Source organism: Aythya marila, assembly GCF_965140915.1.
Source record: "Aythya marila genome assembly, contig: HAP1_HAP1_SCAFFOLD_228, whole genome shotgun sequence".
Classification (NCBI taxonomy): domain Eukaryota; kingdom Metazoa; phylum Chordata; class Aves; order Anseriformes; family Anatidae; genus Aythya; species Aythya marila.
The window spans coordinates 218,426-234,710 of NW_028136949.1; the positions used below are offsets into that span (position 1 = coordinate 218,426).

The window sequence follows — 16,285 nt, forward strand, 5'->3', positions numbered from 1 at the left end:
TGGTTTTAGTCTTGTCCTTTGTATCTTGGCGTCTATCTGCAATAGCTAAGGAAGAAAGATTGTTAGAGCTACATTCAGTGTCAGACTCGAGAGAGGAAGTTTGCCGCAATTTCTCACCAGGCTCAGAAGAGTCTTTGCCGGACAAAACATTTTCTTTTGAAATGAGGTCACGTTCTTTTGATCTTCTTGGTTTCTCCTTGTCTCCACCGTCATCACATTGGTACTGGGCGAGGTATTCATCATTCCCAGGAGATTTCGGAGGTTCCGCAACACTGCATAAAATAAAAACCCATTTCTCACTTCTGCTGAAGGACGTGAATATTAAGAGTAAAACCTTCCAAAGGCAAACAAACAAACAAAAACCTCCGGACTACAGGAACCCTCGCAAAGATATGCCATTTAGAAACCTCTCCTGTGATTAGGACACCTTCTTCAGCTCCCAGAGAAAGTGCTTTTGCCCCTCTTGCTTCTGAAGCCATTGCACTAAAAAAGCAAACGCATCTGTCTCCTTCCACCTGCTGCTCTGAGAAAAAAGGCATAGGGGCGAGCGGGGAACAGCCAGTGTTTCTCCAGACAGTGGAGAAAAATGGAAAAACATTCTATAAAGGAACACAAGTTCTCCTTGAGGCACCAACCTGCATCAGAGTGATATGCTCAGTGCTGATCATTAGTTCTGTTCGTGACACTGGACACACAGTATGGAATTGTACTAATTTAAATCCTTCCATTAAATACTATTAGTAGACAGATAAAACTGTAACGAACTTCCATAAAGTCTTGTCTTAATCAGACTGTGCTCATTTTACCTCATTTCCTCTGACAAGCTGTTCAGCTGGCTGGCTCTGAAGGACTCCGTGATGACTTCTCGATTGACTGAAGGCATAGCTCCAGGCATCTGCAATTAAAACGCACAAGTCAGCAGACAAAAAAATACTATTTGTAGTAGTACTGAGGACTAGTCTTGTCAGAATGTCTCCATTAAATGGTAAGCAAGACCGCTGTCAGTTGTATGCATTATCTACACTTCAAAGATAACCCCAACTCACCCCCCAAAATCTACTTTATGAAACTTAGGAATTTTTATCTCAGCTGAGCTTAAGTTGACAAGTTCTAATGTAAGCTCAGGTCTGCAAATTCTAAGGGGATAATACCACAAAGTCTTACGATCACATGTGTGCTGTGTTTTCTCAGTATTTCACCTGAATTAGGAACACAATAAACACTCCCGAATACATCGTAGGTGAGAAATTCTCGATGGAGCAAATCTATGTTTCAAGCAATCCATTTGTTTTAGAAAAGAACATCTCAGAAGGTTTAACAGGTTCAACTCGGCAAGTGGAATCATCAAGTTTCAGTCCGTTTTCTTTAGATTCAGTAACTAACCTAATAGCACCATTTAGTGAATCTGTTTTTGGCAGCTCATGCTGGGATCTTCCTTTGTCAGCATTCTGACAGGAAGAATTGGAATGCTGCAATGTACGGACTACCTTTCCAACCAAAATTCCATTAGAGGACATTGCATTGCATTTCAAATTCCTTTGAAATAAGCCCTTTGACTCCTCCTCAGATTTTCCTGAAGATTCTGCACCATAAGGGACTGTGTTATCAGAGCTGAGTTTAGGATTTTCATTCACTGTTGGCTCCACAAAAATTTCATCAGAAACTTTTTTGTTTGTTTGCATTTGCTTCATTTGCATTACCGAATTTGTAATTGTGGATGAAGGAACAGCCTGGTAGAGATCTTCATCCTCCACAGCACTGCTAAGAAAGTCAGGCTGTGACACAGTCTGACGAGCAGGCAATTTATTGTGAATACTGATGGTGATCTTCTGTTTTCTTGACGTATCAGTCATTGAAGGCCTGGTAATTGCCTGGTTTTGAACACAGGCCATTGGTGGTGCTGAAGATGGCCTTTTTAGGGTGACACCAGTGGTCTTTGCGTCCTCTTTTATGGATCCATTTCCATTTAAACGGCTTGAATTCTGTATTTAAAAAGAAGAAATTGCAAGATGGATTAACGCAAACACTGCATGTAACATTTTGAAACACAAAACTCTCCTACTGAGTGTTTCTACAAATGGTCTTAACACCTAAAAAGATGCTTAAAACCAAACAAAAAACCCCACACCAAACCCCAAACCCACTAGCAGTTTGGTGCCGTTATCTGCCCTCCCGCTTCCCTGAATTACCTTAATCATATGAGGAAGAAGTCGTGGTCCCAGAAATCCAGCCTGCTTACTATTAGCCCCCTGCTGACCAGGAGGGAATGAACAGGGATAAGATGGTGCTGGCAAGTAAAACGCACGTTCTCCAAGTGTCAAATCATAGCGCCTTCAGAAAAGAGCAGTGATCGTAGTTTAGTTTTTCTTTCAGCCTACTCTTGGATTAAATCCCATCCTATCATTTTAGAGGAACAGCTCATACGATATGGAAGCCTTCTCTACAGAAGGCTTCGCCAAGACTACAGACTGAAAAGTAGAGAACAGTCTTCCTACTAAGACTATCACTTGCAGAGCAATAATTCATTCTTACACCACAGATGACCTTCATTTCTCTCCTTCTCTAAATTAGCCAGCTACAGATAACACATAGATAGCAATTTACATGAGTGCTGCAGTTTAAGGCCAAGCAACAAAAGATAATAAACGACACAGAGAATTTCAGGTTAGACAGAACTCAATTAGACAAATAATAATCTTCTCCCGGGATAGCAAGAAAAACACTTGCAAAACAGAAAAATATCAATAACAGGAAAGTAAATCTCTTCTGAACACATTTTAAGATTTGTTATTACCTGATATAAAAAAGTATGTAAGCTTGCTGACCAAGAACTCTTTTAATGTCAGTACGCACTACTTTAGCATCATTCATCTGATACCAAAGTCCATTACCAGCCTGCAAATAAAGACAACGATTTCTTTAGGTGAATTGCACGTTTTCCAATTGAAATCACGGGTAGGAACAAAATACACACATGTCAAATAAAAATATAATGAAATCTTTTTCCCTAGAAACAGTAGCTGCTAGTCATGCTTTAATTGGTTTGCCAGCACAACCTTTACCCTGTTAGAAATGCTGTTGACTTCTACCTTTACATAGCATATATAGTGTCCTGAGTGACAGCTGACACCGTGATGTACCAGCACCGCGTATAAGGCATAGAGCAGTGGTTCTCCCATTGACTGCGACATGTAGGCTCTCAGGTCCAAATACTCCGGATATTTCACCTCCTAAAGAGACATCAAGAAGATAGAAAAATTATCCCAGAGTACTTCGTGGACTAGCCAGAGAAAAACACTTCCAAAAAACACAGACTAGAATTGATTTCTAGAATATATTTCTCGAATATATTTCTTGATTCACTACAAATAAGTCTTCCCATAAACAACGGTTAAGACTAGAAGTTGCAGAGAACTGTTTCCTGATGAATCAGCCTTCTCAGAGGAAAGCATATGCTTCTTGTCAAGCGGGAACTTTATTGATATTAAGAGAAAGAATAAGCCATAGTCGTTAGTCTACAATTATTGTCTGAAAATATTAACAACTTTCAACTTTGGGGGATGTCCCATTACGCAATGATATAGTTGCATTACAGTGGTAAATATACCTTGTTGACCTTTCCACCTGTGAAATCTGCAAATCTTTTCAGTGATATTGTGAGAACCTTGGAAGAACGGTGTATGGTAAATCTCTTGGACGCAGGAACCATCTTTTTACACCTTAAAAACAAGCAGAGATAAGTGTTTGAAGGCATCTTCTTTTTTCGCCCCCAAGACAAACTCCTTTTAATGTCTCACGCATGCCTATGCTATTTGAATGATATTTACTTGCATAATAGGTTGGTCTTCTTTCTTTTCATAAACCCATGCACTGCGTGTCAGGTTTGTTAATACACAGAAGAAGGTCAATTTTCCCAACAACTCAGAGCATAGCGGGAACAGGAATCTCTCACAAAAGGGTATGACCAGGTTGGATGGCAAGGTACCATTTCTTGGTCTACAAAAGTGGCTATTTGAACTCCAATCCTGGATACATTCTTTCAGCTTTCAAGGGAAATACAAATACTGAAAGCGGAACGAGAGAGCCTTGGTCCCCAGGGCTAGAAATTGCAAATAATCTCCAACATAGGTCGACTATCAACATCAAAAATACAACAGAAGCACATGGTCATTCTACAGGAGGGAGACATTTAACAGTAGGAAGTCTTCATGTACTGAGCTTGTCTGGAAAGACACTGAAACCATCTGCCATCCTTTGAAACAAAATAGTTCAGTTTGACACATTGCCCGCTCCAAGGTAGGACCTACGGTGTAAGCAGTGAAAATTAGCCACTAGCCCAGAGAACAACGGAAACTGGGCAGTTTACATCAAGAAAAGTACTGTCGAGAGCTAATAAATAGAAAGAACAAAAGTAGCTCTTTTTGAATTCTGATGGCAAAATACAAGCCAGAGAATTGCAAACCCATAGGGAATGCCTATGAACAAGACTTCCCCCCTCCAAGGAAACAAAAATCCAAGTCTTTTATAAACTTCCACAAAACTTGTAAGTAGATCCAAAGTTTAGAGGTAGTCCAACAGAGTCATGCAACATAGAAAACTGACGTCAAAATCTTACTCGCTACATTTATAGCAATTCTCTCCATCTAGCTCTTCAGGTTTCACAAAGAGTTCCAGAGCTCTGCTAACAGACGAAACCGCCTAGAGCAGCGAGAAAGAAGAGCGCAAAGTCACCGTAATTCAGAATTCCAGAGACATACTAGTAGTTTATAAGAGAATCTTACTAACATACTCAAGCGATCTACTAGGAGCACTGTGAAGAAGGAGGCAGAAAGAGCATGCTCAGCATTGACCTCACCTGGAAGGCATTTGACTTTGGAACAAATACTTTCCCAGTTGCCTACACAGCATCTATAGTGTGCTTTGTCATCAATACTGGGGACAAATTCATCAGTCTAACAATTAGATGTACATTGAGGTAGAACAACAAAGAAGTATGACAGCATTATAATTTTTGCAGAAAGAGAATTCTTTCCCCTTAAACCCAATGCAAATGTGGAGACTATTTACATGGGTTCCACGGAAGGACAAAGTCCAATCCACTTCCTTAGCACCACCAAGCTCTTACGTTTTAACATTATATGTGGTTTGGTTTTTTAAGTTAAACAAGTTTAATTTAGAAAGTTATGCATGTACTTAAACATCATGAATTATATTTAGAAAACATCTTACCTTTATATCCAAAGTGATATCAAGAAATGCCTCATACGTATCTGAAACTGCTTTGCAATTCAAGCACTTCACTGGAAGCAAAATATAAATGCTTAACATTATGTGAAGGAGACTAACTGTCCAAATTCAAGTTGTTGACAGATACTACTTTAGACAAACTACAGACTGCTTTACTACCGACAAAAGACACAGATCAGTTCTAAGGACAGGAATATTTTTTCAAGTACCTCTCGATCTTAGAAATCCTCCAAATATTTGATGAATGATGGTGGTAGCTTGAGAAGATCTGTCCAATCTGGAAATAAATTATAATCAGACCTCAGAAGATTTAAGGCACAGAGTTAACTCTTCAAAGAGTTTGATGAAAACCAAGGATGATGTAGACTTGCGTTGCTGATAGTAAATAAGGCACTAAAAGGTGCTAGAGATCATTTCTGAGAGTAAATAAAGGACTAGAAGGTGCTAGAGAATGTATGAAAGTGAACTTGTTTATGCTTACTCGGTGCTTCCGTTCAAGCACGCTTCCTGCATAGCATCAACAGTATAGCGCAAGAACTCGTGTGCGTCTTCTTGACTGCCAAAACGGAAATGTTGTCCTATTCCTAAATAAGAAGATGATAGTATTGACCTCATTTAAAAATGAAATCATTCTTGTATTTCTAAAATCTCTCTTCATTGGCGTGTTAAAACCACTTAGACACATCAAATAATTATTTGAAGATTACAAGCTATCGAAAAGAAACACATCTGAAGCCACTTACGACTGAGATTACTGATAACATGCGTAGGCTCGATGGCATCAACAGTGCAACGCAGGGCCTGGTTAATGTGAGTCTCCATCGTGCACATCATGCAAAAATCTTGTTCACGACCTGAAGAGTGAAAGAGCAAAGCATCCCAGTCCAGCGAAATATCCAGAACTACAAACATCTAAGTACAATTTAAACTATAGATACAATATCCACTCTCCTTGCTACATTCTATTCTCCCAAGATGCCAATGTCCCAACAGTCTTGTAACATTTCATTTCACACAACTTGACAGAAGAAAAATATCCACTAAGCCTGTATTCAAATGCATTTTGTGAAGAGAAATCTAAAAGACTACTGCAAAGTCGCAGTTGTAAAGGCTGACAGGAATGTGAACTCCACAGGCTGCAAAATGTATTACTCTCTAAAATTACTACTAAATGCATTACTGTCCAATGCACTTCATTATTCCCATGAAGCAATAAATGATCCTTTAATAAACAAACAAACAAACAAACAAATAACTAAATAAATAAAACATGGTGCATTAATTGCACTCCATATGCTATTCGGAGCCCACTGCTAATACAGTGCTCAAAGCCAGCTGCTACAGGTAAAATCAGGCAAATAAGCTTATCTCACAGAATCACTGCTGTTCTTTCACCTTCAGAGCTATCCAACAGATTCAAAATACTGTTAGAAAGTACTCACATGACTGGCTGTGCTCAAGAGAAAGCATGTAATTGGCAAGTGGGGGTGTGTAGGTCAAACACTGTAGAGTAGCATTAAGAAAACATGTGTTGCCAAGATTGTACAGGCCAACTCCAACACTTTGTGTTTCTCGCCAATCCATACAAATCTTCTCAGGTGGAAAAAGAATGCTCTGTGGCGGAGCAATTCCATCATTAACGACTGCAAGAAAGTTAAATTTAAAAAGAGATCTTGTTTGTTTGTTTCGAAGAAAGGTATTTAAAAAAATACTATTCTGCAGGAGCACCTAGAGGAGCTAGCTACAATCCAAACCAGAAAAACTTATTGCAGACAGCTTTAATACCACCAAATTCAAATTGGCTGGTCAACACAATGTTTTGGGGAAAAAAAAAAAAAACAAAAACAACTTTAGTCAACCATTTTAATTTTTCTAAGGCAAGGCTAACTGCCATTCTGTTTGTAGCACCTAATGCCAAGTTCCTCTCCATCTATAATCTTTAACCTGATTAACTCAACTACTGTTTTTTTCCTTATTATAACTTAAACCACAAACTTAGACTTGAAATTATACGGTAAAAACGTAAAAACTAGGAACTAGGAATGACGGTACCCCTACAGATACCAGATCTTTTCCTGAGCAATGTTAGCCTTCAAAAAACCTGTGAAAAATGGAAGCTGTGAATAGCAACAATCAAACACTTTTCTCTGCAAAACAGAAAAGACATGGAGGAATCTGTGCATTACAAAAAGCTCCCCGTATTTCTCTGTTGACTGTAAATATATCAAAATTAATTTCTGTAACATCAGTCACTTCAGTTGCCTTAGGGGATTCGCTTTTGAAGTCTTTCTTCACAGTAGTCCCCTTCTCTATCAGTGCAACAAGTAAGAACTGCATTTTCTACTTTTGCTTTGAAGAAAATGGAGGCAGGATAGAACGCACACTTACTTAGATCTCTTGGGGCAAAAGCCTTAGATTTTTCAGATGATCTACAGTAAATAGCACCTCCACGTCCTTGGGCCACAGAGACTTGGCTTGAATCTTCTGCAGGCACTATCCGGCCCCAGTTGGCGGTGCGTGACATCAGTATTTTAGGACTTGGTTTCTTGGATTTGCCAGACCGCCTTGAAGAGGGCTTTTTAGGCTTTGAAGATTTGGGCTTCTTAGCTACGGTCATTGTTCACATCTGCAACAGAGACAGAAGTTCTGGCTGACGTAAGACTATCAAGAAGCACTCCAAGAAGAAAAGAGTAACAGAAGTCCTGTCACTTAATCTCAAAGAAACAGCCTTAAGAACTAAATCGCTGGTATGAATGATTTAAAAAGAATCCCCAAACTAAACACACAAAGTGAAAATTTCCATCTAAACTCTATCAGTATTACTTTTCGCTTCTGCAGAACTAGTGGCTGATGCCATTTCTTTCCCTTCCGTAGGATTTTAATCCATTACAACTCTGGAGTCTTTTTAATATAAAAATGTAGAAGACGTTCTCTGAGGGGAATCAGTTATTTATTGATTTCCGGAGTTGCGCAATTATCTGTTAATTAGTACCTATGATCTAATAGATAATTGTTGCAATTATCTATTGCTGGCATTAGTAACGGAACACTATTACTTCACTGCCTGCGTTTTTCTGTTTCGTCTGCACAAAGGTACCCAGAACTCACTGCTACTTTTCTTCTGTCTTTCCAGGGCTCGCCCTCTACCTCACTGTCTACTGCACCAGTCATGAGGGGTTTGTTGTGATTCTATAATGAGCCTAGCTTTTAAATACACCTTTTCTGGGCGTCACTTGGTGACGGCAAGTTAATCTGTGAGGGCTCCTCAGTCTACATCATGCGGTCGCTTTTTCCAGGTGAAAAAGCGGAGCTGTAAGTGGCAGTACACCAAAGCCCTGGCATGCTGAGATCCAAGAGGAGAGATGTTTGGCCCTCCTTTTCACTCCTGGGAACCATATACCTCAAAACCCACAGAGGATGGGCTATATCTCAGAGAAATCTTGGGAAAGGAGAGCATGAAGAGCATGTTTGCAAATTCATTTCTCCCTGGGCTTCTTCTGCTTCTCCAAGAAAGACGAGTTTGAATATAACTTTGGCAGCAGTACTTCTGGTGTTTTACTCCTACCACATTTAAAACTCCTACGACAAACTGAAAAGTTAGACTAAAAAGCAGCTCTTTCCGTTCTCCTTTCTAAAGTTGCACGCTTTCCTCATGCAAAACAACAGGGGAATGTAAGCTAGAAACGGAAATGCTGAATGCAAAACAAAACAAAACAAACCTCAGCCCTCCAGGACAAAAGCCAATAACTGCTACAAAGTCCTTTTTAAAATGCTGATTAGGTTTCAAGGTGATACCGCTTTAAATAAGCGTAGTTGTGTGTCCATAGGCAGAAGCTGAATAATGACAGGATGAACTTCTATACTTCATGTTTTGTTACTGTCTTACTGTAGCACACAGGGACTTGTTACCTTTAGGGAAACCACTAACCTCATGGAGGGTTTAAAACATAAGCTAGTTTGTTATACCAAAATGACGGAGAGAACAAAGCATAAAGTGCTTTCAGATTTCTAGCACGCCTTGATTGCTGTCCATTAAACTTCAGACACGTTAAACAAAACACAGTAAATAAGAAAACTCCTAGTCCCACAGCTGGCAAATTGTGTGCAGAGGTTGTAATTAGAACTTTTTTGCCTTGACGTTTTACATTTAAAATTGATTTTAAATCCATTCTATACACACTTTCCATTCCTGAAAAAACAATACGCAAACCTGACAAATGCATTTACATGAGAAATGAAGTCGTCCTTGTCCGATTGGAAGACTAAGGTGACAGCTCCTGGGCTCAGGGATAAGCTCCGATCTTCACCAGTGACAGCTCCTTTTTTAGGATTGAAAGGGAAAATGTTTCAGCAACACATTGGAAACATACTTAAGGGACAAGAAACAAAATCAAGACTGCAGTGAGAAGGAGAACAGAAAAACAATACTGGGGGGAAAATGAAAGGGAAGGGAAGGGAAGGGAAGGGAAGGGAAGGGAAGGGAAGGGAAGGGAAGGGAAGGGAAGGGAAGGGAAGGGAAGGGAAGGGAAGGGAAGGGAAGGGAAGGGAAGGGAAGGGAAGGGAAGGGAAGGGAAGGGAAGGGAAGGGAAGGGAAGGGAAGGGAAGGGAAGGGAAGGGAAGGGAAGGGAAGGGAAGACCTTGATCTTTATACTGACCAATGAGATAAGCCTTACACATTTTTAAGTTTATTTTTGACAACTGATTGAGGTGTTACCAGCTATTAAGTACGATTCAAGAGCAAATATTAACACTAGAAAGAAGAAATCCGATCCACCACCACTGTTTCAAAATACATCCATTTCTCATTTGGAGATGACGTCTCTCTGACAAGATAGTAGAAAAACTGCAAATACCGATAGAGCTTCCTCTCCCGATGTTCCATATACATACCGATGCTGTTCCTACACCTACGCTCTGAGCATAAATTTATGTTGACATGAGTGACAAGAGAGGGTGTTACTCCTCTCTTTGTTTGCCTTGAGAGACACACCTCTTGTCCATTGAAAAGTAAATTCAAGATTCCAGATCACTTAAGACAGTTGCTATCCCCCCATTCAGAGTTCTGCAGCAGCACTCTTCAGATGTGTTTAGCAGTCTCTTTAGAAAATGTTATCACTTAGGACCTGCTTCTCAGTAGGTCCACGTTTGGCCTCCGCTTAGCAGAGAGTCAATCCCAGCTTAAGCTTTCGTACAAGAGCCCCTTCACGAAACGGAGTTGAACCCTGACATAACTGAGTTGAACCTTTAACCTTGAAGCTTCCTTAAAGAAGAAAGCAGCACCCAGGCCAGGAAATAGAAATTAATCGTCACTTTACCCTGAAACGCAGTGGGCTATTCTGTGCTGGCAGGATTGCTGCCGGGCTGGCCGACGAGGCGGCGGGCAGCTCCCCGGGGCCACAGGGCCTGGCACAGGGAGCCGCCGGGGGTCTCCAAGGTCCGGGAACAGCGGCAACAGCGGCAACAGCAGGGACAGAGGGGACAGCAGCGACAGCAGCAGCCACCTCAGCCGGGGCCGTCTCCACAACCGCCACAACGGCCTCGGAACGCCGCCGAACTCGGAGCTCCAGCGTGACGCCTTGTGAACCTGGCCGCGCTGCTCATGGCTAAAACCAGAGCGTTTCCTCCGGCGTGTGTTTACTGTCGGTGCCGGATCGGCCCTCACCCCGAGCTCTCCCTGCCGGGAGGGCTTTGGGGTTGGGGTTTCCCTCCCGCCGCCGCCGCGGGCAGGCCCCGCGCGCAAGGGGTCCGCGCTGGGGAGCAGCATCTCACCCACGGCGAGAGACCGAGGGCACGACATGAAAAAGCCCCGACACGAAAAAGCCACGACATGCGGCCGAGGCGGCGGGGAGACGGCTCTGAGGGAGCTGCCACTTCGCCCCGCCGTCCTCCCCTCCCGGGCCGCCCCGCCCAGCCCCGTGCGCCTCAGGTGCTGCGCTGAGGGGGTGGCTGGCTACTGAGACAGCTGCCCAGGGCACTGCTCATGGCACCGAGCCTGACGGAGGTCAACAAGTGTTGAACAATGCTCTCAGACATCGGGTCTCACTTTGGGGTGGTCCTGTGTGGAGCCACGAGTTGGACTTGGTGATTATTGGGAGTCCTTTCCACCTTGGGATGTTCTCTGATTCTAGGTCAGCAATCCAGTAGCTGATGAGAAGTGTGGAGTCATTCAAAGGGAAGAGAGAGCACAACACTTCTCGTTTGCAGAAGAGGCTATTTGGTAACCAAACCGACGATTCCTTTGCTTCTAGAGCAACTAACAGCAGGGATCCGCTTTACAATGGAGGGAAAAGAGTCGTTGGCATGTCATGTGAAGTAAGCTTCAAATCCCAGAGGATGATTTTGTTGGAACTTTATTCAGCTGAAAACACGGAAGCCTTGCTTCTGCTTGTGTTAGTTACAGCTCCAGTTTACTTTGGTTGGGAGGGAAGGCATTCCAGGCTAATGTGCTGTACCTGTTCCTTCAGCTCATTGTCCATAAACGGAGGAGCAAACGAAATCAGTTTAATCTCCATTAAATGCAGCAGACAAAGCGGAGTAGAGGGCGATCTAGCACTTAATTTTTCCTGTAAGCAGGAAACCCAGAACTCAACAACACTTTTCAAATCTTGTCCTGCAGTAAATGACCAGCTGAGTGAAGCTTGCATTTAGAGGATGTGCTCCTCCAGTAGACGGAAATAGCTTTTCCTCTTCACAAGTGCAACTGAGTGGTGGACTGGCAGCTACGTGGTTAACTAGTTGTGCCAAAGGGGTTGTGTTGAATGCACAGAAAAATATGCAGGTCCCAACAGTAAAGGGTTGTCTGTAGGCATGACACTGAGTACAGATGTTGTCTGCAGGTTCGTGCAGAGTGCACCGCGCCAATAAGCACCCAGAGTCGGAATGCACACGAAGGTCTTTTAATTATATAATTACTTATAGAACTCTGCAGAGTCAGGCACTTGGCCATCTTTCGCAAAGCAAGCACACCTCTGACTCGAATCACCGTCATTTATACACAGGAAACTTGTGAAAACTCTCTCTTTGGCTCCTTTGGATTGGTTATTACAGCTCACCTAACTTATCTCCACTGAGCTTGTGCATTACAGAGGAATACCGGGGGGGAGGGGGAACAGGAGAGGGGGGACACACACCGAATCCCACATTAGCATAGGTTAGCATTTTGACAGGTGTGATTTTTAATGTGCTAATGACCCTTAATGAGAAAAAGGTTACTATAGGTCAGTCTGGAGCTGGTGTTCTCCTTCCTGTTTTTTCCCTTTTAGCCCTTCTCTTCCTTGCTTCTGCTAGCTCAAGGCTACCTGTCTCTCTCCTTCTTTATTTTCTCAGCTAAAAGACTGCACAAGCTACACGCCTCCCTATTTGCTTCAACATTTCCTTGTTTTTTTTTTTTTTTTTTTTTTTTTTTTTTCCCAGCTCTGGGACGACACAGGTGTGGTTTGATATTTGCCAGTATAGCTAAAACTCACGCCAGTCTGCTCACGCACAATAAGTAGTAAGATTTAAGGACTGGTTTCATCGGCTTCTTCCATACTAACATCCTTCTTATGTTTTAGATATGCTGTAGTTAAATCAACACTAAGTTACTACTTGTGGAGTAATTGCCTTAAGCGACTAGGCATCATAAGCACACCTCCATCCCAAAAGCTACCCGCTTCCAAGGTGCAACCACCCCTCACTGAGCACGCCCTCGGAATTTCTCAGAGCCTGTACCTTTAAACGCAAGTGAGATCATTTCTACCAAGCACAACCAAGATACGCATGACTAGAGTCACTCAAGCTCCACCTTAAAGATAGAAAATAATACCAATTGCTTTAAGAGAAAGGGGATGTTAGGGAAGATACTATCAGGAAGGATTCCTTCTGACATCACTCGACAGGCTGAGCCTCTCACTCCCCCACCCCCACTCCATTGGGACGCCGTGGGGTAAGATCTGAACGCTTGCTTATACCAGGCGTCTCTGTGGAATCTTAGAAATCTCTAGAGTTTTGATGCTTTTTAATGTCTTAATACCTAGGCTGTGTACCTGTGCATTTCATGCATGCTAGCTTGCTTTTGCAGACAGTGAATTTATCACTGACAATCCAAAGAACCCGTGTACCTGTCGCCGTAAGAAATTGCACTTAATTGCATTCTTCCTAGCTGTGAGAGTTCTCCTTGAATGCGACTAGAGCGAGGCCGTACTGCGTTGTTGGTGAATCCGTGACCGTGATAGTTCAGCACCCTGAATCCGACGGGACCCATGACGGTCAATCGGCTACACCCCTTAACGCGACACTACTAGACGAAGAAGATGACAGGGCTTGCATGCACTGCATTAGGCTTTGCATGTGAAAACACCCCCAAATAATTTCACGTGCCTTTAACGTTTTTAAAGGGAAAAAAACAGGAAGGTGTAGTCTCTCTGTAAGCTACAGCCCTACATAGTTAAGGCATCAGCATTCATTCCTTTGCTTGATAGCAAAGTATGAACATACAGAAGAGTTAAATATTTTCTTTGCATTCTTAAAGGCGATTTTTCAGACTTGGGCTTCAGTTGTTGGAGTTGAAGAAATCAGTAGACATCCTTACTTTTACGTTAAGACCAAAATCTTTATCTAAGATTGTGTTATCGAACGCAACTAAACTCCCACCCCCACATGGTTTTTTTGTAACTTCGCAATGATCTTGCTGCAGTCCCACTCTGATGGTCTTTCAGTAACATGCAAACTGCCGTGGCAGATTCTGTTACAGTGCTTTTCTATTGACAGTGTGCATAACACTCAAGGTAAAGCCCCTCATTTCGCAGTGGGGACATAAAGTGTTTCTTTGGACCCTGATGCTTCTGTTAGTACTCATTTTTTCACAAACTTGTTGAACCTGAGCCGTGCCTACTGAGCCAACGAATGCTTTGATGACACAGTATTTTGTCAAAGCAGTTTTGCTTCTTGGAGCTACAGAAGCAGCTCTGGCTACGTGATAGGGAATTGTGCTGCATTGGCAAAACCAGACTTAGCTACAGACTTACAACACTTGCTAACTCGATCTATTTCAAATCTCATTTTAACTTTAAAGGACAATCAGTTTTGTGGCTCCTGTCTTACTAATTTGCCTTGTTTTGCATGGAAGGGCAGCCTGGGAATGTTTTGCTTTATTGCATGCTTCAAAAAAAAGGCTGAGGAAGAGACTGGAGGAACCTTTTCTATTCTATGGACTTTCCCCCGAGAGTGTGGAACTGCAGGCTACTTGGATGAATGTTCGAATAAGAGTAAGGGATCAGACCTCAGCCAAAGGAGGTGGAATCCTTGCTTAATAGTAAGTATCAGTGTGGGAACATCTTTGCTTAACGGGAGCCATTTAAACTCTTCATAGAAACAAAATAAGCTGGACATCTTATGCTTGGAAAGCAGTATGGTTACACAGCTGCTAACATAATGACTTGAGTCTTCTGCTCTGCAACTTCAGGTTTTGTTTTCAAGAAGTGCATACATCAGTTTAAGCTTTGGACAAGGAGATTTGCAATGCAAATAGTGATAAACCAGAATCAGCGGCGCTGACGAGTGTAATGGTGAAATGCAGCAAATCAAGTATTCCTGGAGAAATGTGAGATTACAAAACTAGCAAGCCATGAAGCACTTTTGTTGTTATTGCTGTTGTTGGTTGTTTTTTAAATCAATTCTTATATGCTGAAATAGCACCTTCAAGAAAATCTGTTTATCTAGCCAGGTAACGCTGTCTCCCTGTAAACAGGAAGGAAATGCCAGGAGCAGCCATACATCTTTGCTGTCAAAATAAAGAGCAAGTCGAGGCCAACATCATGCCATAGTGCAAAGGCTTGCTAAGAAAGATCATTCTAAGAGGTCTGCAAGAAAAGATGACTTACTTTGTCATAAGTTTGTCAAATAGAATGGACGAGTTAGTAGTCGAGTACCGACTGTGTCCGACTCTACAGCTGCGGCGCAGCTCCAAGTCCCTGTTTTCTCCGTGGACTCGTCTCACAGTTTTTGCACCAGCTCTACTCCTCAATGTTCTGGTGACTGAAACGCAGAAACAAAGTCTTTTGAAACAGTGAAGATGGGATTCTCCTTATTTCACCGTTGCTCTTGTAAAATGGAAACAGACAAACTAAAAAGGCACCCTGAAGTGGATTGAGTTTTCTTTACATTTCAGGTCAGAAGTTGGTGTCACAACCACTGCATTCCACTTCTTTATCGCTCTGCACGTTTAAACTGTCTACTTAAAACTGGGACCTGTAGGGAAATTTTTAAAGAGACTGAAAGCTAGCCAGACAAAAACAAACGTGCAACTTTTGTTCCACGCAGGAGGGAAATCTACTCCACTTATTTCTGTCTTGGAAAAGTGAGAACAATCAACACCTTTCTCTAAGGTGTTTTCACTCCATTCATGTCAAACTGTATCTAACAGTGCTCAAAACAAACACTAGGACATTGCAAGCCTCTTCCTAAGAGGTGTATGTTTGATTACTCTGTTTATGCATGCAACACTTCCCTTTCCTGCATTAGGATCTAACAGCTCAAGGAGGGAAGAATCGTTTCAAGAGAAACACACAAACACCAGATAACTCAAACTCGTGCTTTTTAGAAAAAAGCCTGCCCATTGTTTGCCATACAGCACCCTTTGGCACAGGTTGGTTGCTTGCACTGTCATTAAAAGAGCCAAGAGGACAAGGGGAAGGGAAGAGCTACACCGCTGTGCTGCTAGGATCACAGCTAAGGTTTACTTTTGTGCTTGCCAGCTATAAAACTGAGTTTGAACTTATCAAGTATCGATTTACTTTGCACAATTAGAACAGTTTGCTTTGTGCCTACCAAGCTGCAATTCACACTGCTCCCTCCCCAAGGAATTCATAAAATCTCCTATTTGCACCTACCTCTCTTCACAGAAAAGTCACTGAGGAGTGAATTCAGCTGACTACAGAAGGCTTTGGGGCCAAATGAAAGCCACGGAGTGACCAAGTGCCATCCTCTTCAGTAACCAGCATAAATAGGTATCCCGGGGACTTACAGCCACTTACCTGTGTTATATTCTTTTTTTCGTTCC

At 42.2% G+C, this 16,285-nt stretch overlaps 2 protein-coding genes across 2 annotated transcripts in view; both read right to left on the reverse strand.

Moving 5' to 3' along the window:
- The window catches only part of LOC309891280 (uncharacterized protein), a gene marked incomplete at both ends in the record, with an annotated part of 73,756 nt that extends 72,521 nt beyond the window's left edge, over positions 1–1,235 (reverse strand). The window contains 1 exon segment of the mRNA XM_082785649.1: positions 1,222–1,235. Within this exon segment, the coding sequence (XP_082641775.1) occupies positions 1,222–1,235 (14 nt within the window).
- A 30-nt stretch (positions 1,236–1,265) lies between these two features.
- Positions 1,266–7,864, reverse strand: LOC309891281 (ubiquitin carboxyl-terminal hydrolase 42-like; the record flags this gene model as incomplete). Its single annotated transcript, XM_082785650.1, has 12 exons — positions 1,266–1,982; positions 2,190–2,331; positions 2,795–2,895; positions 3,090–3,230; positions 3,608–3,719; positions 4,616–4,698; positions 5,230–5,300; positions 5,457–5,524; positions 5,729–5,831; positions 5,991–6,101; positions 6,690–6,890; positions 7,636–7,864. 12 exons carry the CDS (start codon positions 7,862–7,864, stop codon positions 1,266–1,268), a joined length of 2,079 nt encoding a protein of 692 aa, XP_082641776.1.
- Between the last annotated feature and the right edge of the window lie 8,421 nt (positions 7,865–16,285).